Source organism: Ursus arctos, unplaced genomic scaffold, assembly GCF_023065955.2.
Source record: "Ursus arctos isolate Adak ecotype North America unplaced genomic scaffold, UrsArc2.0 scaffold_20, whole genome shotgun sequence".
Taxonomy (NCBI): domain Eukaryota; kingdom Metazoa; phylum Chordata; class Mammalia; order Carnivora; family Ursidae; genus Ursus; species Ursus arctos.
This window is the reverse complement of record NW_026622875.1, coordinates 54,391,748-54,417,902: the sequence shown is the minus strand read 5'-3', so window position 1 is coordinate 54,417,902 and position 26,155 is coordinate 54,391,748. Positions and strand designations below refer to the sequence as shown.

General features: G+C 40.6%; 1 protein-coding gene across 2 annotated transcripts in view; it reads left to right on the top strand.

Annotated features, from left to right (window-relative positions):
* The first annotated feature begins 14,092 nt into the window (after positions 1 to 14,092).
* Positions 14,093 to 26,155, top strand: part of PDCD6IP (programmed cell death 6 interacting protein) — a 76,265-nt gene continuing 64,202 nt past the window's right edge. Inside the window, exon 1 of one of the 2 annotated variants that reach the window (XM_048216095.2) lies at positions 14,093 to 14,485. In XM_048216095.2, the coding sequence (XP_048072052.1) occupies positions 14,277 to 14,485 (209 nt within the window). In that variant the 5' untranslated portion in view covers positions 14,093 to 14,276. The remainder of the gene's footprint in view (positions 14,486 to 26,155) is intronic. The other variant, XM_048216096.2, reaches the window with a different exon arrangement.

The window sequence follows — 26,155 nt, the reverse complement described above, 5'->3', positions numbered from 1 at the left end:
ATTTTGGATATTAACCCCTTATTGGACATATGGTTTGTAAGAATTTTCTCTCATTCCATAGGTTGTCTTTTTGTTGTGCTGATGGGTTTTTTGTTTTGTTTCGTTTTTTTGCTGTGCTTTTTAGTTTGATGTAGTCCCACTTCTATATTTTTACTTTTGTTGCTTTTGCTCTTGGTGTCAAGTCTAAAAAAATCATTGCCAAGACTAATGTCAAGAAGCTTATCTCTTACGTTTTCTTCTAAGAATTCTTCTTGAATTCAAGTCTTTAATCCATTTTGAGTTGATTTTTTGATATAGTGTAAGATAGGGGTCCAGTTTCATTCTTTTGCAGATGGACATACAAATGTTCCACCATTTACTAAAGGAACTATCCTTTCCCCCATTGTATATTCTTGGCTCCTTTGTCAAAAATTAATTGACCAAATATGCATGGATTTATTTCTGAGCTCTCTATTCTGTTCCATTGATCTATGTATCTGTTTTTATGCCAATACCACACTGGTTTGATTATTATAGCTTTGTAACATAGCTTGAAAGCAGAAAGGGTGATGCCTCCAGCTTTGTTCTTTTTTTTGGGCTAGTTGGGGTTGTTTTGTAATTTCATATGAATTTTAGGGTTGTTTTTCTTTTCTTTTCCTTTTTTTTTTTTAAAGATTTTATTTATTTATTTATTTGACAGAGATAGAGACAGCCAGCAAGAGAGGGAACACAGGCAGGGGGAGTGGGAGAGGAAGAAGCAGGCTCCCAGCAGAGGAGCCTGATGTGGGGCTCGATCCCAGGGCTCCGGGATCACACCCTGAGCCGAAGGCAGACGCTTAACGACTGAGCCACCCAGGTGCCCCTAGGGTTGTTTTTCTATTTCTGTAAAAAATGCCATTGGAATTTTGTTGATAGGGATTGCATTCCATCTATAGATGGCTCTGTGTAGTATGGACATTTTAATGATAAAACTCTTCCAATCCATAAACACAAGCTAGCTTTACGTTCTTGTATACGTTCTTCAGTTTCTTTCATCAGTGTTTTCTAGTTTTGAGTGTATAGATCTTTCATTTCCTTGGTTAAATTTATTCCTAAGTATTTTATTTTATTTTTTTTAAACTTTATCTATTTATTTGTCAGAGAGAGAGAGAGCACAAGCAGGGGCAGCGGCAGAGGGAGAGGGAGGAGCAGGCTCCCTGCTGAGCAGGAAGACTGACATGCGACTCCATCTCAGGACCCTGAGATCATGACCTGAATCCAAGGCAGACGCTTAACCTACTGAGCCACCCAGGCACCTTGAACCTGGTGCTCTTAAACTCCATAAATCAAAATTTTAAAACATAAAAAAAAAAAAAAAAAACAAATTGGGGAATAAGGTTATTATCCTTATAAGTGAAGGTATATGGGAGGTAGGAGGACCTTGACATTTAACAGACAGAGCAACTCATCTTAAACCCCTTAGTTGTACTCTGTACCCTGCTCTCACATGTGTCTTCCTCTTTGGTGCTCTTGTTTCCATGTGAACACTTGTCATGTTGCTGCTGGTCATCACCTGGAACTCCTGGACATAGTTACCAGGATAGGAGGTAGCTTCTTCTTTCTGGGGTCAGCAGAGGGTTCTTTTGTTCTCCATTTAGTAAGAATTGGGGCAAAAACAACAACAACAACAAAAGTGACAGCGCCTTTCTCCTTAGTTTAATGGGAAAGTTCTAATGAAATGCAACCCTCACTGTTATACTCCACTTCCTAATTTTTCTCCCCTATTCTTAAGGACCAATTTCTCTAAACAATGCCTCTTTCTCGCCTCTCGAAGAAAGTTTTCATTCATTCTTTGGAATAACCCACCCCTTCCGACGGATTGGACTATACTCCTAGCAGTATAGTCCTCAAAATATGGAGCCTGTTCTGAACAGGACATTTCTCCAGAGTGACTCTCACCCTTGGTACTATTGACATTTTGGGCAGGATGAGTTTTTGTTGTGGGGCAGTGTATTGTGCATTGTAGGTAGCGTCACTGGCTTCTAACCCCTAGATGCCAGGAGCATCCCTCCCCCATCATCCTCCACCTCCTCAAACTGTGAAAAGCAAAAATGTCCTCCGACATTGCTAAATGTCCTCTGCGGGGACAGAATTACCTCTCACTGAGGACCAGTAGACCAATACCCTGGGGGAAAGTGTGGTGGGTAAGAGCAGTAAAGTCCCCTCATGGTCCAAGTTTGGGTGGGGAACTCGGACTATCCAGGCCACAAAAACTAGGTAGATGAGTCACATTGTTCTCTTAAAGGTGCTGCAGGTTACTGTTGAATCATCAACTCCCGAAGACAAATACTAATTTTCATAGAGTGCAGCCTAACAACAAAGCCGAATATACCTTCTCATCTGTCCTATAATTTCAAGGCCACATCTCTCATAATGAGTTTAGAATTTTCATTATTACTTTTAATCCACCTACCTTGCTTCCAAATGTATCTTCTTTGGATCATCCCTGAGCAATATTCCTTTTAATTTAGCTACTCATAGACTTGGCCCAAAGATTTGAAATTATTACTTGGAAATTTAACCTTGTAGCTTTTTTCTGATGGCAGTTGTTGTGTTATTTGGTACATGGTACATACGTATTTGGTATATGGACTTTAGGTTGTCGGATACATAGTTATTAAAAACTTTTACTTGTAGTCTTCAGTTACAATTTTTTTTTTCTGGAAAATTTTATTCTTTGACATTTAACAGACATATTTAAGTCTTTTTGGCTTGAATTGTCTGATATCAAGATAACAACCTTTGCATTCTTTTTTCTTTTAAAGATTATATTTACTTATTTGACAGAGAGAGAGAGAGAGAGAACGAGTACAAGCAGAGGCAGCTGCAGAGGGAGAGGGAGAAACAGACTCCCCGCTGAGCAGAGAGCTCAACTTGGGGATCTATCCCAGAACCTTGGGATCATGACCTGAGCTGAAGCAGCTGCTTAACTGACTGAGCCACCCAGGCGCCCCAACCTTTGCATTCTTATTGTTTCCATTTGTCTGGTGTGTATTTGTCTATTCCTTTCTATTTATCTTTTCTGAACCACTTACTTTAGGTGTATTGCCTGTATGTATCACAATGGTGGTTGTCAGTTAATATTTGCTGCATAATAAACCATACCAAAACTTAGTGGTTTAGAACAAGAATCATTGATTTAGCTCATGATTGTGTTGGTTGGCTGATATGTGTTGTCTGGGCTGGCTCAGCCGATCTCCGTATGATGCCAGCTGGGGGGCTGGCCGGTGGCGGAACTATCTAAGATAGCTTCACTCACATGTCTAATGATTAGCAGATTGTTGGCTAGGTCTGGGAGAATGACTGGGCCATGTGTCTCTCAGAATCCCACAGGCTAGACTGCACGCACAGAGGTTCCAGTATTTCAAGTGCAGCAAGAGGGGACCAGTCCTGATGAGTGAAAGTGTTCACTTGCATCACAATTGCTAATGCCCCCCTGGCCAAAGCAATTCAAATCAACAACCCAGACTTAACAGGTGGAGAAAAAGACTCCACCTCTTGGTGGAAAGATCTATAATGTCACACTGCAAAGTCAGAGATGAACGGAGGGGAAGAATTTGGGGCCAATTTTACAATGTATCATATTTGGGTTTTCCTTTGTGAGTCAGTATAAAAGTCTTCTCCTTTCAATGGTTGATTTAAACCCAATTACATTTATTATATGATTGTTATGTTTGATCTCAATTTTGTCATACCTTTCTGTGTTTCATTTGTTGAGTGTACCATTATTTTTACTGTTTTTCTCCATGTGGCCTACTTGCTCTTTTTAATTTTCTTTTGCTGTTTATGTGATTAATATATATATATATATAATATATACATATATATTATATATATATATATATATTAATGTTTGCCTTTATACTAATGTCCTTTTCTTAATTATTTGGTCTCCCTTTTCCCTACTTCCTTCTGCTACTCGATTTGTCAGCTTTAAATGACATTTGATGATATCATTTAAATATCTTTTGATTCTCATCACCTATTCACCAAATTACTTATTCTAGTTTTCCTTTCTTATGTTTGCAACGTACCATGAAATATATCCAAGAAGATAAATTAATGGATAGATGGATAGAGGGATGATTAGATAGATGTGTGATAAAGATAGATACATGTGATAATAAAATGTTAATGTTAGAAATCTAGGTGGTGGATATGTAGGTGTTTGCTTTAAAATTCTATACTGTGTTTGAAATTTTATTTTTTCACTTTTTAAAAAAAATATTTATTTATTTGAGAGAGAAAGTGCACACTGGCGGGAGTAGGGGCAGAGGGAGAGGGAGAGAAGCAAACTTCCCACTGAACCTCATGCAAAGCTCAATCCCAGGGCCCTGAAATCATGAGCTGGAGTCCGACGCTCAACAGACTGAGCCATCCAGGTGCCCCTGAAATTTTACATTCAAATGTTGGGGGAAAAGAACATAGGAGGGGCACCTGGGTGGCTCAGTTGGTTAAGCATCCACCTTGGGCTCAGGTCATGATCCCCAGGTTCTAGGATCATTAGGCCCCCTACTCCATGGGGAAACTGCTTCTCTCTTGCCCTCTGTTATGCCTGTGTTCTTGTGCTCTCTCTCCCTCAAATAAATAAATAAAATCTTAAAAAAAAAAAAAGAACATAGGAACCAGCCTAAAGGTGCTTCCATTGGTCAAATCTTAGACAAGTAGAATATCAAAATACACCATGACAGGAATAGATTATGATCTACTGAAAAAAATAAAATTCATGAGTCCATGATGATACAAATAAATGTATAACTGAATGAATAAATAAATGGGAGAAAAAGGAAAACTCTTCCTTACAAAATAACGCCAACTATTAAATATTGGTTGGAATGATGGATAAGAAAATTTCCATTTTGCAACCATCATCGCAATAATAGGTTCAGGCAAGAATCACATCAAAGCATGAAAAAAAGAGCGGAAAAATGTTTAATGAGAAACAATATATTTATACAGTCTCACAGTATATTACCACAAATTACAAAGAGAAAATAGTAATTTTTCCAGGAAGAAAACCGGCGGACATCACCTTAAAAAATTAGTGTTTAGGGGCACCTGGCTGGCTCAGTTGTAAGGCATGTGACTCTTGGTCTCGGGGTTGTAAGTCGAGCCCCATGTTGGGTGTAGAGATTACTTAAAAATAAAATCTGAAAAAAAATTAGTGTTTCTTATGAGTGTAAATTTTGTTAATAGCACACTAGGCTATGTACTATGATTTATTTTCTTACTTGCTCAGTTTTTTTTCTTATAGTATCACCATCACTCCTTCTTTCTTCCTGATATTTTTAAAAAATCTCCATCATATCAGGTAGTGTATCTAATCCCATCAATCTTTCTTTTCTTCTCTTCCGGACCTTCCTTCTGGAGCCCTTCATCCTTCTGCTTTAATCTGGGCTGAATACTCTTTAGGTCTGTTGCACAGCTGCTGTTTTAGGACTTCCCTTAACTGTTCTCCTAGACCTCTTCCTATGAACTATCTCCCAAACTATCCTCTGTGAGGGTGGAATCAAGACCTCTGTACAATACAATAGACTGATAAGTTGGTTACAGAATTCTCTTGATTTAAATTTTGCTTGGCATATAGTGGAAACTCAGAGATATTTGCTGAACAACTTAGTATGGTCATCCGAATGTTACTGATGCTTTGTACCATGAAGCTTACAGGGTTTGTTTTTTGGCACAAGGTCATAAATATTAAATAAGCAAAGATAAATGAAATTACATGTACTCTGTGTATATGCATACTTTTCTTACAGAGAAACTCAAGTGTGTTTAATACAAAGAGACACTAATAACACTGACTGCTCCCTGAATCTGAAACAGAGCTAATGTATGCCTCAGGGAACAGACTAAAGACACATTCTTAAATATCTGTAAAAGCAAATGAACAATAAAAGTCAGGGTCAGAGGGTGAGGGTGCTCCTCTTTCAACTTGAAATACACAAATATTGGATTTTAGTGAAAATAAGAGTCTTGAAACATGCCCTCAATGTTGAGATGCTCACAAGATAATTTTCAGCTCTCCAGAAATATTTATTTCTATTCTTTAAAGCATTAAAAAAATAATTCTGATACTTTATTCTTAGAAGTTATCTTACTCAAGTAAAATGACTCATTTAGGAGAGACTCTGGTGGCAAGGGGCAGTAGTTATTTCTTTATTTTTATTTATTTATTTTTTTAAAAAGATTTATTTATTTATTTATTTGACAGAGATAGAGACAGCCAGCGAGAGAGGGAACACAAGCAGGGGGAGTGGGAGAGGAAGAAGCAGGCTCCTAGCAGAGAAGCCTGATGTGGGGCTTGATCCCATAACGCTGGGATCACGCCCTGAGCCGAAGGCAGACGCTTAACCACTGTGCCACCCAGGCGCCCCAGTAGTTATTTCTATAGCTGTGAATGATATTAGAGAACTGGTAACTGATGGAGATATGAGCAGTAGTATATAGGATGAGAGTGGGCTTACCTAGGGAGTAATTCTAGATAAAAGGCTGAATGGTTTCTCTATTTCTCTTTAAAAATTTTGGTGCTATAACAATGAGACAGAAGAAAGAGAAATTAAGGAGTCGATCCCATTTACGATTGCACCAAAACCCATAAGATACCTAAGAATAAGCCTAACCAAAGAGGCAAAGGATCTGTACTCAGAAAACTATAAAACACTCATGAAAGAAATTGCAGAAGACACAAATAAATGGAAAAACATTCCATGCTCATGGATTGGAAGAACAAATATTGTTAAAATGTCCATGCTACCTACAGCAATCTACACATCCAATGCAATCCTTATCAAAATACCATCAACTTTTCAAAGAGCTGGAACAAATAATCCTAAAATTTGCATGGAACCAGAAAAGACCCCAAATAGCCAAAGGAATGTTGAAAAAGAAAACCAAAACTGGTGGCATCACAATTCCGGACTTCAAGCTCTATTACAAAGCTTTAATAATCACCAAGACAGTATGGTACTGGCACAAAACAGACATATAAGCCAAAGGAACAGAACAGAGATCCCAGAAATGCACCCTCAATTCTTTGGTCAACTAATCTTTGCAAAGCAGGAACGAATATCCAATGGAAAAAAGACAGTCTCTTCAACAAATGGTGTTAGGAAAATTGGACAGCCACATGCAGAAGAATGAAACTGGACCATTCTCTTACAGCATATACAAAAATAGATTCAAAATGGATGAAAGATCCAAATCTGGGACAGGAAGTCATCAAAATCCTAGAGGAGAACACAGGCAGCAACCTCTTTGACCTTGGCCACAGCAGCTTCTTGCTAGACATGTCTCCAAAGGCAAAGGAAACAAAGGCAAAAATGAACTATTGGGACTTCATCAAGATAAAAAGCCTCTGCACAGCAAAGGAAACAGTCAACAACACTAAAGACAACTGACAGAATGGGAGAAGATATTTGCAAATGTCTGATCAGATAAGGGGCTAGTTTCCAAAATCTATAAAGAACTTATCAAATTCAAAACCCAAAGAATAATCCAATCAAGAAATGGGCAGATGATATGACCAGACATTTCTGCAAAAAAGACATACAAATGGCCAACAAACACATGAAAAAATGCTCAACATCACTCATCAGGGAAATACAAATGAAAACCACAATGAGATACCATCTCACATCTGTCAGAATGGCTAAAATGAACCACTCAGGAAATGACAGGTGTTGGTGAGGATGTAGAGAAGGGGGAACCCTCTTATACTGTTGGTAGAAATGCAAGCTGAGGGGCGCCTGGGTGGCACAGCAGTTAAGCGTCTGCCTTCGGCTCAGGGCATGATCCCGGCGTTACGGGATCGAGCCCCACATCAGGCTCTTCCGCTATGAGCCTGCTTCTTCCTCTCCCACTCCCCCTGCTTGTGTTCCCTCCCTCGCTGGCTGTCTCTATCTCTGTCGAATAAATAAACAAAATCTTTAAAAAAAAAAAAAAAAAAAAAGAAATGCAAGCTGGTTCAACCACTCTGGAAAATAGTATGGAGGTTCCTCAAAAAGTTGAAAATGGAGCTACTCTATGACCCAAAAATTGCACTATTAGGTATTTACCCCGAAGACACAAATGCAGTGATCTGAAGGGGCACCTGCACCCCAATGTTTATAGCAGCAATGTCCACAATAGCCAAACTATGGAAAGAGCCAAGATGTCCATCAACAGATGAATGGATAAAGAAGATGTGGTGTGTATACACACACACACACACACACACACACACAATGGAATAATACTCAGCCATCAAAAAAAATGAAATCTTGGCATTTGCAAGGATGTGGATGGATCTAGAGGGAAATAAGGGAAATAAGTCAATCAGAGAAAGACAATTATTGTATGATCTCACTGATACATGGAATTTAAGAAACAAGGTGGAGAATCATAGGGGAAGGGAGGGGAAAATAAAACAAGACAAAATCAGAGAGGGAGACAAACTATAAGTGACTCATAATCATAGGAAACAAACTGAGGGTTGCTGGAGGGGTGGGAGGGAGGATGGAGTAACTGTGTGCTGGACATTAAGGAGGGCAAATGATGTAATGAGCACTGAGTTTTATGTAAGACTGATGAATCACTGAACTCTATCTCTAAAACTAATAATACACTATATGTTAATTGAATTTAAATAAAAAAAATTTGGTGCCATGTGGACAAAATTTACACGCCTGTATGTGAAAAATGACAAATTTTCTTTTTTTTGCATACGTTTTTAATTTTTTTGGAAGTTAAATATGCAAATTGATTAAAGAGACAAATAGTTCTCTATTACATAGTGCAAAAAACCCAGTGCCCCTGCCCCACACCATTCCCCACTTTCCATTCCTTACACAGGATGTGTCTCCCCAGGTGACATGGGGGACCCTTCCTGCTGTTCTTGATTTCATTGTCTCTTTGTTTCTACTCATCTCCTTCCCTTGAGGCCCTCCCCTGTCCCCTATGTACCCAACACTATAGAGTGTGGAATAAGGAAGTGAGGACACCTCATTTACTTTCTGCCCTTCACTCTCTCTCAGAACCTTCGTCTCAGCACCTAAAGGACTTTCTCTTTCTTACAGTGCAGGGACTTACCTTCCATCAAACCCTTGTCTTATTTACTCTCTCATTCATTTTAAAAAACTCTTTATTGTGGCTTTCTGGGGTTGGATTTTATAAGCCTCTTTCCTCAACAAAGCTTGACTCCAGGGGCACCTGGGTGGCTCAGTCGGTTAAGTGCCCCACTCTTGATTTCAGCTCAGGTCAGGATCTCAGGTTCCTGGGATTGAGCCCATCAGGGAGACTGCTTTTCTCCCTCTCCCTCTGTCGTTTCCCCTGCTCACTTTGTCTCTCTCTCTCTCTCAAATAAATAAATCTTCAACAACAACAACAAAGCTTGTACTCCTGCAAAAATCACAAGCACTTACTTTCAGGCTATTGTCTTAATATGGACTTCAAAAACTCTGTTTTGAAACTCACCTGTTTTCAGCGGGGTTCTATTCTTCTAAAGGGGCAATTACTTCCATTCGTTCAATCAGTGGGGGTAATGATGTGCCTAGCAGAACTACAGATTATCAGGGAAGGAAATCTACTGATTTAATACCTCCCCAAACATTACACTGAGACTACTATACTCTAAGAATGTATTTTATGGAGTTTCATTACACAGATAGAAAATCACTGTTACCATTAAGTAAGTTTGAAAGCAGTGGAACTCATCCTTGGAATGCATCACTGCTGCTCCTTAATATCCAGCCCAGCCCTTCTTCCTGGGCACAAAGATTACCCTTCCCAGTCTTCCTGCAGTTTGATGGGGCCAAGTGAGCCGTTCTAGCCAGTGAAATGTGAGTGGAAGTGAGGGCTGAGGCAGTGAAAAGCTGCTGCATGATGCCATAGAGTTCCTATTCCCCTTCGAAAGTGCATCTCATATTGAGATAATTAGCTGCCTGTCTTATGTAAGACTTTGTGTGCATAAGGGACAAATGTTTACTATGTTAAGATACTGAGATTTTGAAATTGTTTATTGTCAGAACACAAAGCTAGCCTATCCTAATATGCCATCCTTCTTTGGCCATTGACCTCCTGCCTAATCAACGATTATTGCCTAATTAACTATACTGGCTATTGCCAAATTAACGAGGGTATCTGTTATCGAGAAATTTTTGTTACTTTGATAGTAGAAATCTAAATTTTTTTTTAAAGATTTTTTATTTAATTATTTGACAGAGATAGAGACAGCCAGCGAGAGAGGGAACACAAGCAGGGGAAGTGGGAGAGGAAGAAGCAGGCTCATAGCAGAGGAGCCTGATGTGGGGCTCGATCCCATAACGCTGGGATCACGCCCTGAGCCGAAGGCAGACACTTAACCGCTGTGCCACCCAGGCGCCCCAGAAATCTAAATTTTTTTTACAGGCAGTTGAACTCATTTAGAAATATTTACTGAGTGCCTACCATGTCCCAAGTACTGGATTCAAAAAAGCCCCCACAATTTTGCCCTTATAGAGTTTATATTCTAGTGGGGAAGTCAGACAAAAATTCTATCGACAACAACAAAAATACTTGCTAGTTAGGTTAAGTGTTTTGAAGGAAATAAACCATGGCTGAGTTAGACACTAACAAGGGGGGAATCTACTTTAAATGGTGGGATGGGGAGGAGACATTTCAACTTATATATGAAGAAGGTGAGGGGGGAAGTATTCTAAGTCATATGTGGAAAGAAAGATCTTAGTGCATTCGAGAAACTGAAAAAAGACCAAAGTGAGTGGGCAATAATAGAGGAACAAGTGGCAAAATATGAAATTGAAGAGATATGCAGAAACAGATCATGCTATGTTAAGGAATTTGGATTTTATTTTAAGTTCCATCAGACAGGATCACCTTAATCTTCCCTTGACCAATGCCATACAGTTAGCCACAACTATGTTCATTCCCCACCTGGCTCAACAAATGATTTATCCTACATCTTTCTGACAGTTAATCCCTCCCTTCTACCCTCCCAGTTATGGTTATCCTTTCTTCTCTCCTCATGCACTTTGCGCCTCAGGTTCTTCTGAACCTTCGTTGTCTCTCCAGTACATCAGTTCTGTCAACCAACCTACAAGATACTCCAACATCTTCTGCCTTAAAAATACACCTAATCTGATCCTATCTTTCCAAATTGATAGCTGCTGCTTCTTCTTTTTTAAAAAGATTTTATTTATTTATTTGAGAGAGAGACAGAGATAGCGAGCAAGAGCATGAGTGGGGAGGAGAGGGAGAAGCAGGCTCCCGGCTGAGCAAGGAGCCCAATGCGGGACTCCATCCCAGGAGCCTGGGACCATGACCTGAGCCGGAGGCAGACGCTTAACCGACTGAGCCACCCAGGGGCCCCTAACTGATAGCTTCTGATCTATTTTTATTTCTTTGTGTTCCTTCATAGTCCCAGGGGTTTAAAAATAGTTTGTATGCTGACTGCTGATTCCCAAACAAGACCTCTCTCTGAAGCTCTAATCCCATAAACCCAATTGTCAATTTATTGACTCCACTTAAATGGCTGCATACAAATACTCGGCCCCACCCCCCCCATCAGTGGATGATACATCAGTTTTCCTAGTGCTAGTAAATGATTCTACTGACCACTCAGAAGTTCAGGCACCCAAACCAGGAGCCTCATTGATCACTCCCTTCTCTTCACCTTCCTATCCTGATTATCAGTAAATTCTTCAATTTTTTTTAAAGACTTTATTTATTTGAGAGAGAGAGAGAGAGCAAGAGAGCACGAGAGAGCACAGAGGGAGAGCGAGAGGGAGAAGCAGAGTGGCCGCAGAGCAGAGAGCCTGATGTGGGACTCAATCCCAGGACCCTTAGATTATAACCTGAGCTGAAAGCAGATGCTTAACCAACTGAGCCACCCAGGCGCCCCAGTAAATTCTTCAATTTTTAACTCACATCAACTTAGCTCACTCCTGCTAATGTTAGCTTTCATGATCTCTTGCCTGGATTTCTGACATGATCTCATAACTTGCCTCCTTACTTCCACTTTGCCTTTCTTTAATGCATTCTCTACATAGGAGCCAAGTGGCTATTTTCACTTAGAATCTTTTTTTTTTTTAAAGATTTTATTTATTTATTTGACAGAGATAGAGACAGCCAGCGAGAGACGGAACACAAGCAGGGGGAGTGGGAGAGGAAGAAGCAGGCTCCCAGCAGAAGAGCCTGATGTGGGGCTTGATCCCACAACGCCGGGATCACGCCCTGGGCCGAAGGCAGACGCTTAACCACTGTGCCACCCAGGCGCCCCTCACTTAGAATCTTTTATTAAAAAATGAAAATTTGGTAAAATAAGCTTTTATAAGAATAGTATATTCGCTGTAAAAAAATTACACAGAAAAGACAGGCAAAACCCATAAATACAGAGAACTGATGGTTGTCAGGGGAGGGGAGTGGGGGATGGGCAAAATGGGTGAAGGGAGTGGGAGACAGGCTTCCAGTTATGGAATGCAGTCATGGGGATAAAAGGTACAACATAGGGAATACAGTCAATGGTATTATAACAGCATTGTATGGTGACAGATGGTAGCTACACTTGTGGTGAGCACAGCATAATTTGCACACTTGTCAAATCCCTATATTGAACACCTGAAACCAATGTAACATTGTATTTAAGCTATACTTCAATAAAAAATTAATTTAAAAAACTTAGCAAAATTCAACTGTTATTAAAAAAAATAGAGAAAATAAGAATATATACTTCCACTTCCAAAGATAACAACTGCTAACACCCTTATGGTATAATCCTAGATTTTTTTTTTTTGAGTACACAAATACATGTATTTTGTATTTGTAACCAAAGTGAGATACTGTAACGCATATACTGTGTTGTAACTTGCTCTTTTCGGTGAATAATCTCCGTTTTTCTATGGCAATACATTTTCATCTTACACTCTATCTAAATTGAAATTTCTTCAACTGTCCTGAAAATGCATTTATAAGGTGGTCTGTTCATACCAGAATATGAATCCACTCTTGTGTACCTTAAATTTCTTTTCATACAGCAGTGGCTTTTTTTCATAACAATACATTGTTGAAGAGATGGGGCCAGTTATTTTGCAGAATGTTCTAGCCCCTGGATGTTTGGTTACTTCCTATGGATCATTTAATTTGCTCATCTATCCCCTGTATTTCTAATAAATTGTGTGTTGGATGCAAGGTATGATAGACTCAAGTTAAACATTTTTCCTTGTAATATATCATACATGATATTGTTTACTTCATACTATATCCCATCAAGAGATACAATATCAGGTGGCCTTTTTAAAATGTAAATTCTATCATGTCAATATTGCTTAAATCCTATTTATCCCTTCCTTTGCATTTATTCTATAATACAAATTCTCTAGCTTGGCCTATAAGGTTATGAATGATTGATGCCTGCTTACTCCTCCAAATTTATTTCATTCCATTCCCCTTGTGGTTTTTAAGTTTTTGCCGCAGTTTGCTTCAACTCCCAGAACAAGGAAAGTGCTTGCCTCCTAGAGCCTTTGCACTTGCACTCCCTTGGTCTGGGAGGCTCTCCCTTGCCACTTTTCCCTTCTTTTAACGTCCAGCACTTCTCAAACTACAGGTCATTTTAAGTTAACCTTCTCAGAGAAGCCTTCTCTAATTATCTTGTTTAAATCAGGTTCTTCCAAGGGACCCTAATATCCTACATTCCAAGCATCCTGTTGTTTGTACCATGCTTTGTCCACCTTAATATGCGTGTCCTTACCTCACTGTAAGCTGCACAATGGCAGGGACCTTGCCTACAAGGCTCACTGTACACTCAGTCCATGTGTATAGCAATCCGTTGAATGAACTACCATAGGTCACAAATAACCCTGAGGTTGCAAGGTCTTGGACACGTCGCGGAAAACTATTCTAAATGGCAGTAACAGTACTTCACCAGTAGTTCGGACGGGGAAATAGTTACTTTTACGTGAAAGCGCCCGGTCCAGCCGCCACGGAAGTGAGCTGGAAAGGCAGAATTCCACTTGCGAAAAAACCCAGCTCCTTATCTCGAAGCCCAAGCGGAGGAGTGCCCAGGTGACCTGCACTGGAGCCTCCCCGACTGCCTCACGTGACTGCAGGCGGTGCGCCGAGTGCGCCTGCGCGGGAGCTCCCGGAAGTGGCCGGACCCAAAGCACCGGCGGAGAACTCGTCCGTCGGCTCGTTGGTCCGCCGGTCCGCCTGCCGGGTAGTCCGCGCGCCTCGACTCTCGTCGCCGTCCCGCCGTCTGTTTGGCCCGAACGGCGGCCGAGGTGCTCGACATGGCGACGTTCATCTCGGTACAGCTGAAAAAGACCTCGGAGGTGGACCTGGCCAAGCCGCTGGTGAAGTTCATCCAGCAGACGTACCCGAGCGGCGGGGAGGAGCAGGCCCAGTACTGCCGCGCGGCGGAGGAGCTCAACAAGCTGCGCCGCGCCGCCCTCGGCCGCCCCCTGGACAAGCACGAGGGCGCTCTCGAGACGCTCCTGAGGTGGGCCCGCGGGCGAGCGATGGGGAGGTGGTCTGCGGCCTGCGGCCCCCGCTTCTTCCTCCGCCTTTCCTGCGTCCCTCCCTCGCACCCGCGGCCGGAGCCGGGCTGCCCCGCCCTGGCTTGGCGGTGCGCGTAGGTGTGGTCTGCATTCCTTCCTGGTGAGCCGGAGCGGCCCCGCAGGCCACCACTCACCCTGCCCTCTCGTCCTGCCGGCCCGCCCCAGCAGTAGGTCAGCTGGGACTCAGTCCCTCGTATACCTGAGAGGAACGGTCTGCCACGTACTGCTCTCTCGCCACATTTTCCCAGAAGTAATTTTCCTCACGTTTTTGGGGTCTCCGAGACTCCACCCTTCCCCCATTTTTTGCATCACCGCAAAACTTTCTTGGGCAGGTTTAGGTTTCGTAATAGTAGTTACTTGAGGGAAGTGAGAGAATTGGGGCACTTGAACAAAAGTCTAGTACTTAATTACATTATTTTCACTTGAAATGAGCTGTCATTATTTTCACTTGAAATGAGCTGTCTTCTTAAGTTCATCATAATCAAAAGAAGAATTCCAAAGGTTCGGAGCTGCGATTAATTTAAGCTGCTTCAGTGACAGAACGTTCAAGATAGATTGCTTAAGATCAGTTTGTTCACAAGCAGGTATGCACATAAGGGAGTGAATTTGTTATTTTAACAAATGCTTGTTGAACTCATGCTGTATTTAATGAGGGTTCCGTTTGTGGTACTTTTCGGATAGGATGACAACATTTTTATAGTACTTTATAGTTAAAATTTTTCTTTTGTTGTCTACTTGGTAGTAGACATACTGTCCATGTTTCACAGGAGAAACAGCTGTATTAGGATGCAAAGAGAAGTCCAGATTAAACTAGTTTGTTCTTGTGTCTGAAAAGTCTAGGAATATTGCTTCTTTAGCTTTAAACATCACTGGAGATTATCTTGGGTCCCTGATGATTCCCTAAATTTAGGTGAACTTTGTTCCTGTATTGGGAGACATGGTTCCCCGCAGCTCTACTGTAATTATAGTGTCCCTAATACTCAGGATCTTAAATGAGAGAGTGCTTTTCTCCTTATCTCTGGCAAAAGTCCATGTGAGGTCTCTGATTGGGTTGGCTTGTGCCCATTTATGATAATGGGAAATAGGGGAAATAGGCTAATTTAATTGCCCTTGTCTGACTCACTCTGCTGATTTAACTTTTCCATCCCACGTGGATAAAAGCGGTATTAATATGGACTGGGGAAGGGCTGGTTCCCCAAAAGGAGTATCCTGAATAGATTGCTCAGAGAGATTATGACCCTTTGGTGTCATTTTTAAAGGTAGGACTATTGCGCTGCAAAGATCATTAGTTTGATACTTAGTATGAGTATTTTATTAGGGTAACCTCGGAATTCTTAGCCATTCTTAGAACTAACATATTTGAAAAAAACTCCAAAGTGACTTTTATGTTGACAGGAATAGTATTCAGTGAGGATTTTCCATTAGTGGTATTAAGAAAGCACGGATATGGTGTAACGAACACTGTGATAACAGTCTTGTTAAGTAGATTAAATTTGGTCCTAACTCTTAAGGAGCTTGGAGTGTTCAGAGACAATTGGTGCATAATTTTAAAACTAACAGAAAAGAGGGAATAGTGGACAGTGGTTGTGATAGGGTTCTGCTGTGAACTTTACAACTTCATTCATTTGTTCAGTGCTTTATTTTCTCAGGCATAAATGTGAGAACTATTCGTAGGTACTAGGGCTGTCTGGAGATAATCTCTTTGAAAGTAACCATGTTTCATTAGTCACAGTCTATTAAATTTTAACATGGAGGTGTATATAAAAGTTCCTTGGGTATATAAAAATCAAACAGTTGTGAGATGTTTGTTCAATCAGGCAAGCAGAATATCTTACTTTATTTTTTTTGAATTTTGTTTTTTAAAAGTAGGCTCTACACCCAATGTGGGGCTTGAACTCTTGACCCCGAGATCAGAGTTGCATGCTTTACCAGCTCTGCCAGCCGGGTGTCCTGGAATATCTTTTTTTTTTTTTTTTTAAGATTTTATTTATTTATTTGACAGAGAGACAGCCAGCGAGAGAGGGAACATAGGCAGGGGGAGTGGGAGAAGAAGAAGCAGGCTCCCGATGGAGGAGCATGATGTGGGGCTCGATCCCAGAACTCCAGGATCACGCCCTGAGCCAAAGGCAGACGCTTAACGACTGATCCACCCAGGCGCCCCTGGAATATCTTACTTTAATAATTATGTTTGGGTAATTGTGTAAATTTAACATTAGCTTACATATTTTTAACTTAGTGAACTTTTATTTTTTTAAAAAAGGATTTATTTATTAGAGTACGTGTGTGTCAGGGGAAGGAGGAAGGGAGGCGGAGAGAATGTCTAGCAGACTCCCTGCTGAGCCAGCTGAGCATGAGCCCGATGCAGGGCTCATCCGGTGACCCTGAGATCATGATCTGAGCTGAAATCAAGAGATGGACACGTAACTGACTCAGCCACCCAGGCACTCCTAACTTAATGAACTTTTTTTTTTTTTTTGAAGATTTTACCCATTTATATGAAAGAGAGAGGGAGCGAGAGAGAGCACAAGCAAGGGAAGCGGCAGGCAGAGGGAGAGGGAGAAGCAGGCTCCCCGCTGAGCAGAGAGCTCGATGAGGGGCTCCTTCCAAGGACTTTGGGATCATGACCTGAGCCGAAGGCAGAGGCCCAACTGACTGAGTCACCCAGGGGCCCCACTTAATGAACTTTTATTTATTTATTTATTTATTTTTTTAATGACTTACTGGAAAAGTTTTTATTTTTATTATTATTATTATTTTTATAATGATTTTTTATTATATTATGTTAGTCACCATACAGTACATCCCCGGTTTTCGATGTAAGGCTCGATGATTCATTAGTTGTGTATAACACCCAGTGCACCATGCAATATGTGCCCTCCTTACTACCCATCACCGGCCTATCCCATTCCCCCACCCCCCTCCCCTCTGTAGCCCTCAGTTTGTTTCTCATAGTCCATAGTCTCTCATGTTTTAATGAACTTTTAAGTAAAACTTTTGAATCAGAATGGTGTACAGCACCACGTAGAGGTCCAGTGATGGACTTGTCTTATCATTCCTAACTCGTAGAGCTCTATTAAAATTTCCTAAAATATACATTTATGGGTATCATATCATTACAAAGTGGCTTTAACTAAAAATTGATTAGAAGAGCCTTGGTAAACTTCAGGGTGATCAGAGACGAGCCATGCTTTTTGCGGAAGGAAACTTCAGATATTAGTATCTGTGTCTTTTGTGGTAATTAGGTTTTTTTTTAGAGAGAAAGCTTCCAGTCTCCTTCCATGAAAAAGCCTGGTTGTCAGCATTTTGAAATTTGATTAAGGGGAATGGAGGTTGGGTATTTCAGCAATCATATATGCAGTCTTTTATATCATCTAGTTTAGTGTGACACCTGTATTAGGGTTGGATTTAGCTGCATTTACTAGATCTTAAATTAACAGTTAAATTATGATTGTGTTCCTGTGTAAAAAGTTGGTAGATAGGTCGTCTGGGGCTGGTATGGTGGTTCTGTGAAGTTTATCAGGCTCGGGTGTCTTCCAGCCATCTGCTCTGTAAAACTTACAGTAGTTGTTCTCAAGGCCCAGGTAGTAGTCACACCCAAGTTTCAGATTGTAGGAAAGAAGGAAGAAAGGAGTCAGAGGGCTCAGTTTCCAGAATATTTCCTGGAACCTGCCCCACAACACTCTGCTCATATGTTATTGGCTCTAAACATTATGTCCACATCTCCTAGAAGGGTAGGATAGAAAAAGGAATTTTTATTAAGGGCAGCCATACACCCACCTGAAGTCTAGGATTCTGTTATTAAAGAAGAAGGAGAGATAATGATGCAGGCAATTAGCACTCCCAACCATAGCCTCTCAGTCTGCATCCTCCTCCCCAGTTAGTTGTGTTTGATCCCCACCTTAGCTGTGCTTGATATCCCTAACATTTTTCTGAGAGTAGAGGAGCTGGGAGCCTAAGAGTTTCTTTCAAAGATTTTCAACTATACCTTCTCTTCTCAGACTCACACTAAATTCCTTTCTTGAGTGGTACCTTAAATGTTTCTTAATTCAGATCCTTTCTGGCTTCTCTGGGATGATATTTGGCTTTTTTTTTTTTTTTTTTTAGGCTCCCCCCCCCTTTAAGCAGTCAGATTTTCAGCTTTCTCTCTCTCCTTCATTCATCCACTTCTCACCTTGTAGAAATTTCCTGAAACCTCTTGCATGCTATTGTGCTGTTTCCCATTGTCTTTGCTCTTGTGCATTTACATCTTTTAAATTTTTTATTCCTTTTTTTTGTGGAATTTTGGAGGAAACAGAGAGGGATGTTTATTCAGATCTCTAGTTAACTGGAAGAGAGTTACTTTTATTTTCGGTTCTTCACAGTGGTTTTATCAATTTATATTCCCATCAACAGGTATATGTGAGTTTTTTATTCCTCCACATCCTTGCTGATACTTGCTAGTTAATTTCAATTATTGCTTTTTGTGAAATGATGGATGAAAGATGGTATCTTGTTTTTGGCTACATTGCCCAGATTTCTCTGAGGTAGAACATCTTACATTCACTGGTCACTTAGTTTCTTTTCTGTGAATGGCCTGTTCGTTTTCTTTTCCCATTTTCTGGGTCGCTTGTTCTTTTTCCTTACTGATTTTTAGGAATTTTTTACATTTTCTGGTTATTTATTCTTTTCCCCATTATGTATATTTAAATATTCACATCTGTGTCTTAATTGTGTTTATGATACCGTTTGTCAGAATGTTTTATTTTCCATAATCAGTAGTTGTAATTTTTTCTTATTCCTAATGTGCATGTGTTACATGTGATTTTCCCCCTTGATCAGATTTGCTAAGGGTTTGGAGCTACCTTTTTATTTTCTTAAAGCAAGTCGAGGGTGGGTGGCTCAGTTGGTTAAGTGGCTGATCTCAGGGCCCTGGGATGGAGCCCAGAGCTGGGTTCCCTGTTTAGCAGGGAGTCTGCTTATCCTTCTGCACCCCCACCTCATGCTTACGTGCGCATGCTCTCTCTCTCTCTCAAATAAATAAAAATCTTAACCAAGTGTATGTTTTTTGGTTTGTTTTCTGCCTTTGTCATTCTTTTTTCTTTTTCCTCTTTTTGTATGGAATGTTTAGCTTTTCCTCTTTTTTGTTTTTCTGATACATTTATTTTAGGAATGTATGCTTTTTCTCAGTCTGCATCCGTTTTGATATTAGTATTTTCACTGACTTTTTTTTTAAAGTTTGTAATTTTACTTTTGTATTCCTTAACTCGAGTCATTTATATAGGTCTTGTAAAAATTCTAAATTTGTCATTCTCTTGTGGGTTAATACTTAAGTTTGTTGTGTTATGGTAGTATCGTTTTCATTTGTAAAAAGTACAGTTGATGAAACTAGTCTTGTAATTTCTGAATTCTTTTTTCAAGCACAAGTGTTTTATAGATCAGGAAAGAAAATATTGCTGTTCCGTTTTACTTCACAGCTGTTGTTTACATTCTAATTGTTAGTTTGGGGGTGAAGATATTAAGATAATTTTAGCACTAATGACATTACTACAGATTTGTTATTCAGACCATGTGGAGGAAATAAAAATATGTAATAGTTGGCCCTTGGTCTCAAAAACTATCTGTGCTTGCCAGACCTTGATTTGGCTCAGTAATTTTATTCATGTAGATGAATAAACATAATTTCTTTCTTTTTTTTTTTTTAAAGATTTTATTTTTTTTAGAGAGCATGCACGCGTGTGTGCTTGTGCATCCATGAAGGGAAGGGAAAGAATCTCAGACTTTGTGCTGAGCATGGAGCCCGACTTGGGGCTCAGTCTCATGACCCTGAGATCATGACCTGAGCTGAAACCAAGAGTCTGAAGCTTAACCAACTGAGCCAGCCAGCCTCCCCTGAATAGGCATAATTTAAAGGAAGATTTAAAATCTGATTTGTTTTTCTGTGTTCTGACTTCTAATGTTTGGTAAATAAAAAAGTTTGTTAGAACTGTCTTCATTCTCTGTAACCTTAAAGGAGAATCTTCTGCCCACCGGAGGCTTAAGGCGGTATAGTTGACTTTGTGGCAGAATTAGACTAAGATCCTGACCTCTTGACTCTCTGACTAGTTACTTTCTACTATACTTTGCTGCAAAATGCTTCATTAATGATTCTTCATGTGATAAATTGGGTGAAGAAAGAAGCGTGAAAAGGTTGCAGAAGGATCTTTTAACTCTGACCAATAAGTGGTCCAGCTCTTTGGATTCTCTTGTTTCTCTCTGGTTGGCAGTCAGGAGTTGCACAGCCCTAAGTAGTTACTGGAGAGGCGTAGGTTATGTGAATTTGCTGCAGCGTCGCTTTGGCTAGTGTGGATTGGTTGTTCTCAGTCTCCACATGTTCCCCCTAAACTTTAAAACTAGAATTTCTTTCTCTCTTTTTTAAAAAAAAAAGATTTATTTATTTTAGAGAGGGAGAGGAAGAGGGTGAGAGAGAGAGTGAGTGAGGAAGAGAGAAAGAACAGGCACATGCGTGAGTCAGGAAAGGGGCAGAGGGAGAGACTTCAAGCAGACTCCGCAGGGAGCCTAACACGGGGCTTGACGGGCTTGATCCCATCACTCATGAGATCACAACCTGAGCCAAAACCAAGAGTTGAGTGCTCAACTGACTGAGCCACCTAGGTGCCCCTAAAACTAGAATTTCTTTTTTTTTTTAAACTTTTGAAGACAGCTTTATCTTTTTTCCCCCCAAGATTCCATTTATTTATTTGTCAGAGAGCGAGCGCACAAGCAGGGGAGAGTGGCAGGCAGAGAAAGAAGCAGACTCCCCGCCAAGCAAGGAGCCTGATGTGGGACTCAATCCCAGGACCTCAGGATCATGACCTGAGCCGAAGGCAGACGCTTAACCAACTGAGCCACCCAGGTGTCCCTAGAACTAGAATTTCTGATGGGAGTTTTTCCTATATCTGTCTTTTGTATATTCAGAGAAGTGAATTCGTTTCCTGTTTTTTTCCCCCCTGTGAGCTTTTAAAAATTGAGCTATTGGATATTTGCTCTAAGGTGACTGAATTTTATAAAATGACTGGAGAACATATAAAGGCACTTTGGAATAGTTGCAAAATAATCTGTAGCTACCATTTATGTCACATGTACTATATATCAACACTACTTTATTTAGCGTGTATTGTATCATCTTTTTCCTCATGCTTAGATGAGATATTACCTCACATTAGAAGAGTTTGGAGAGGTTATTCATAACTTGCACACAGTCACACAGCTTTGAGTTGGTAGAGTTGGGATTCAAACTCAGGGTTGTCTGACTTACAAGCCTGAGCTATTGCCCACTGTGACATTATACCTCTTAAGCATGATTAGGGTTTTATAATTGATTAAAAAATTGCTTATTTCTAGAATATTAAAGGTACATGCAGATTCTTTGTAGTAGTATTTCCCATAATCATAATGCACTTTTTTTTTTTTTTTTTTTTTGCCAACTCTGGTATAGGACACTGGCTTTCCTTCTTCCTACTTATGGAAGACTTGTGCAGTGTAGGTCTACTTTGTTAGAGGTATAGCCTAAGCTAGAATCTGCTGATCTAGTAAATCATACTTAAGTGATAGAGAGATGGGTTAGATTCTCTTGTTTCTGCTCTTAATTCCTCTCTAGGAATTTTGAGACCTGAGATCTAGGCTGAATTACAAGGGGTGGTATGATGGAAATATATTGAAGGAATAGTTCATTGTTTTTGGTGCTGTAGGAATAGCATTTTGCCTGCGGTAACTGCAGTTAGCAATGGCTGCTTTCCTTGAGAAGCATTAGTTGGTCTCTTTTGGAGTTTACTCCATGTGAGTCAGATGTTGTTGATTTCCAATGACTGCCCTCCCATAGTACTTATTTTAAATTACATAACTGTCCTGAGACAGCTGTTTTTGAGGATTCCATCATATAGCTTCTAGTCATTCATATATGAGCTCTAAATGCACTGTTTCCCCACACAACTTAAGTTTTGAGAGTTGACCCCAAAAACTTTGAATTGAGTAGGTGTAAAAAATTTAGGACATTCTGTTTAGCCTTTCTTTGTTTTTCCCCTGATACATTTGCAGAGGAAGTGGCTTTATGTCCTACTACTTCCTTTCCTGCTTGCTTTAGAGCAGAAGTCCGCAAACTAAGGCCTGCCCGGCTGCCTGTTCTTCTATTGTCCATAGCCACCACTCTAATGCATTAGGGCTATAAGCCTTGGAGACCTCACTGGAGTGTTCCCCTCTTTCCCATCATCCCCTTTATTCCCAGCGCCTGCCTCCCTGGCCATTGGCTACACCTTGCTGCTGCCCAGGGTTTGCTCTGCTGCTACCTACGCTTGGCAGCGAATGTAGAATCTCAGACTGGGGATTGGTGACTCAGCAGATTGCCTTGTCTCCAGCAGCTGAGCCAGCTGCCCAAGTTGAGATGGCTGGGCTCTCTGGGAGAAGAGAAGGGTGTGCTGGAATTTCAGTGTCATTGGGGCAGAGAGTGAAGCTGATTGTTTTGGGTACTATCTATCCCCCCTCCCCCCCATGGCGCCCTCTCCACCAGATTGGATACTCTTCCTTTGGAAATGGCTCCAGCGCATGACAGTTGTACCTAGTGTGCCCACCATCTGAGATGGCCTAACTTAGGTAAAAAAAATATAGGTTAGGCAGGACCTTTCTTTCTTGTTGTATAAGGACCTACTTGTTATCCTTGATTTTGCCTTTTGCTTGGCAAAGCCTACAATAGCCCTTCTCAGAAAAAGTTTGTAAATCTCCACTCTGTAGCCGTAGGAGCCTTCTTGCTGTGCCATGTACACCCTCAGGCACATCGTTGCCATCCGTTGCCTCAGACCCTTGGTACTTGCTATTCTGTCCTTATGGGCATGTTCTTTAGTAGCTCCTGTTCATTCTAAAAAAAATAATTTTGGGTTTTACTTTTCAGAGATGAGAAAAAAAAGTTACTTTTAAGAAACTTCGCATTTAGCTGATTTATTTGTTTGGGTTAGCAATAAAATAGTGAGCAAACAGACCCAGCCTCTGCTTCCAGGGAGCTTAGTAGAATCCTTTGAGAGAAAAGACGTTAAAGGTAATTCCGCAAGTAAATATATTACAAACTGATAAGTTTTATGAGGGAAGAGTTCAGAGGCCTAAGAGATTATAAAGGGAGAGGGGAACTAATTTAAAACAGGAGTTAGATCGATTGCTTATATCACTTTTTTTTTCTGTATATTTTTAAATATCTTATTTATTTTTTAAGATTTTATTTATTTGAGAGTGAGAGCGTAGGCACATGAATGGGGGGAGGGGCAGTGGGAGAAAATCTTTGAAGGAGGCTCCAGGCTGAGCAGGGAGCCCAGTGCAGGTCTCAATCCCCCTGAGATCATCACCTGAGCTGAAACCAACAGTTGGAGGCTTAACCAGCTGAGCCACCCAGGCACCCCTGCCCTTATCACTTCTGCCACCAATGTGGAACACCCTGGTCCATGCTACCATCATCTCTTGACTAAATTGCAGTAATAGCTTCCTGACTGATTTCTCTTCTGCTCTTACACAACCGCAAGTCAGTTTTTTTCACAGCAGCCATGGATGGTGACTCTGTGGAAACAGGTTAGCTCATGTTACTCTTTTGTCCAAACTCTCTGATGGGTCCCCTTCCTACTCTATATGGTAGAAGCCAAAAGTCTTACAGTTGTACTCAAGGCATCATTACTTCTTTGATTTCATCTCCTGGTATTTTCTCCTGTGCTTGTTCTTTGACCTTATTGGCCTCCTTGCCATGGCAGGATATTTTCAGGCATACCTCTTGTCCCAGCTTCTTGGCACTTGATCTTTGCTTGACTGGTAATGCTTTTATCTCACTTATCTGCTTGCCTCATCACATCACCTCCTTCATGCCTTCTCTGTTATTCATGATTTTTAAATTATTAAATTTTTACTTCTATATAGTCAAGTGACCACATGCAGTGATTTAAGACTACAGTCTTCTCGTATCACCTTGTATAAGATCTTGTCCTTCTGACTTCTTTTTTTCCATAGCACTTATTATTATCTACTATACTATATTTTCACTTTTTATTTTATTTTATTTATTTGAGAGAGAGCATAAGCAGGGGGAGGGGCAAAAGGAGAGGGAGAAGCAGACTCCCCGCTGAGCAAGGAACCCGAAGATGAGGGGCTTGGTCTCAGGACCCTGGGGTCATGACCTGAGCCATAGGCAGACGCTTAACTGAGCCACCCAGGCACCCCATGTTATATTTTAACTTAGCTATCTTGTCTCTCCCTCTAAAAGTAAGCTTTACAAGGGCTCAAAATTTTAAATGCTTATTTACTGCTGAATTTCTGTGTTTGGTGCATAGCAAATTCTTAGTGTTGAATGGATTAGTGAATGAATGAGGGAAGACTTTTCTTTTTCTTTTTCAAAGATTTATTCATTCATTTGAGAGAGAGGGCGCCTGAGCTGGGTGAGGGAGGGGCAGAGGGAAAGAATCTCAAGCAGACTCCCCGCTGAGCAGGGAGCCCCAAGCGTAGCTTGATCTCCTGACCCTGAGATCATGACCTGAGCTGAAATCAAGAGTTGGATGCTTAACTGATGGAGCCACCCAGGTTCTCCGAAGGAAGACTTTTTTGATGACATATTAGCCTGGATAAGAAAAGTGGGGAATTGTGATGGGAAAAGTTTCCAGAGAAAAAAATTTCCAGAGGAAAAAAATAGGTGCAGTCCCTAAGCCAGGGCAGAGCATAGACTAATGACTAAAATGTGTAGTGAATATTCTCAGATGAGGCTGGAGAGTTGAATGATGGCTAGATAATGCCAGACCTTGTCAAAAATTTTGTATGTAATTTTAACTATAATAGGAATCCATTAAAGGGTTTAAGCATTTAATACTTCAGAGTTCATTTTTTAAGTCAAGAATACTCTCCTACGGGCGCCTGGGTAGCACAGCGGTTGAGCGTCTGCCTTCGGCTCAGGGCGTGATCCCGGCGTTATGGGATCGAGCCCCACATCAGGCTCCTCCGCTATGAGCCTGCTTCTTCCTCTCCCACTCCCCCTGCTTGTGTTCCCTCTCTCGCTGGCTGTCTCTATCTCTGTCGAATAAATAAATAAAATCTTAAAAAAAAAAAAAAAGAATACTCTCCTACATAACCACAGTACAACTTTCAAAATCAGGAAATTTACATTGATTATTACCATTTAATCCATAAAACACATTCAGATTTTGCCAGTTCTCCCAATAATGTTGTTGGGCACTTAGTAATGTACAGATTTGGGATCTAATCCAGGATCCTGCTTTGCATTCAATTGGTTCTTTAGTGTCCTTCAGTCTTTAACAGTTTTTCCGTTTCTCCTTGTTTTTCGCAATCTTGACATTTTTAAAGGGTACAGGCTTGTTTCTTTATAGACTGTCCCTCAGTTAGGGTTTATCTTACATTTTCTTGTGGTTTATGCATTTTTGGGCAGTAGTACCACCAAAGTACAGCTGCTTTTTTTTTTTTTTTTTTTTTTTTTTGATTGTTGATTTGTCCTATGCTGTTAATGTTCAACTTTTATCACTTGGTCAGGATGATGTCAGCCAATTTTCTTGACCTTAACAGTTAATGAGTATGTCGAACTAATTAATTAGTAGGTACTTTGTAGGGAGATACTTTGAGTCTTT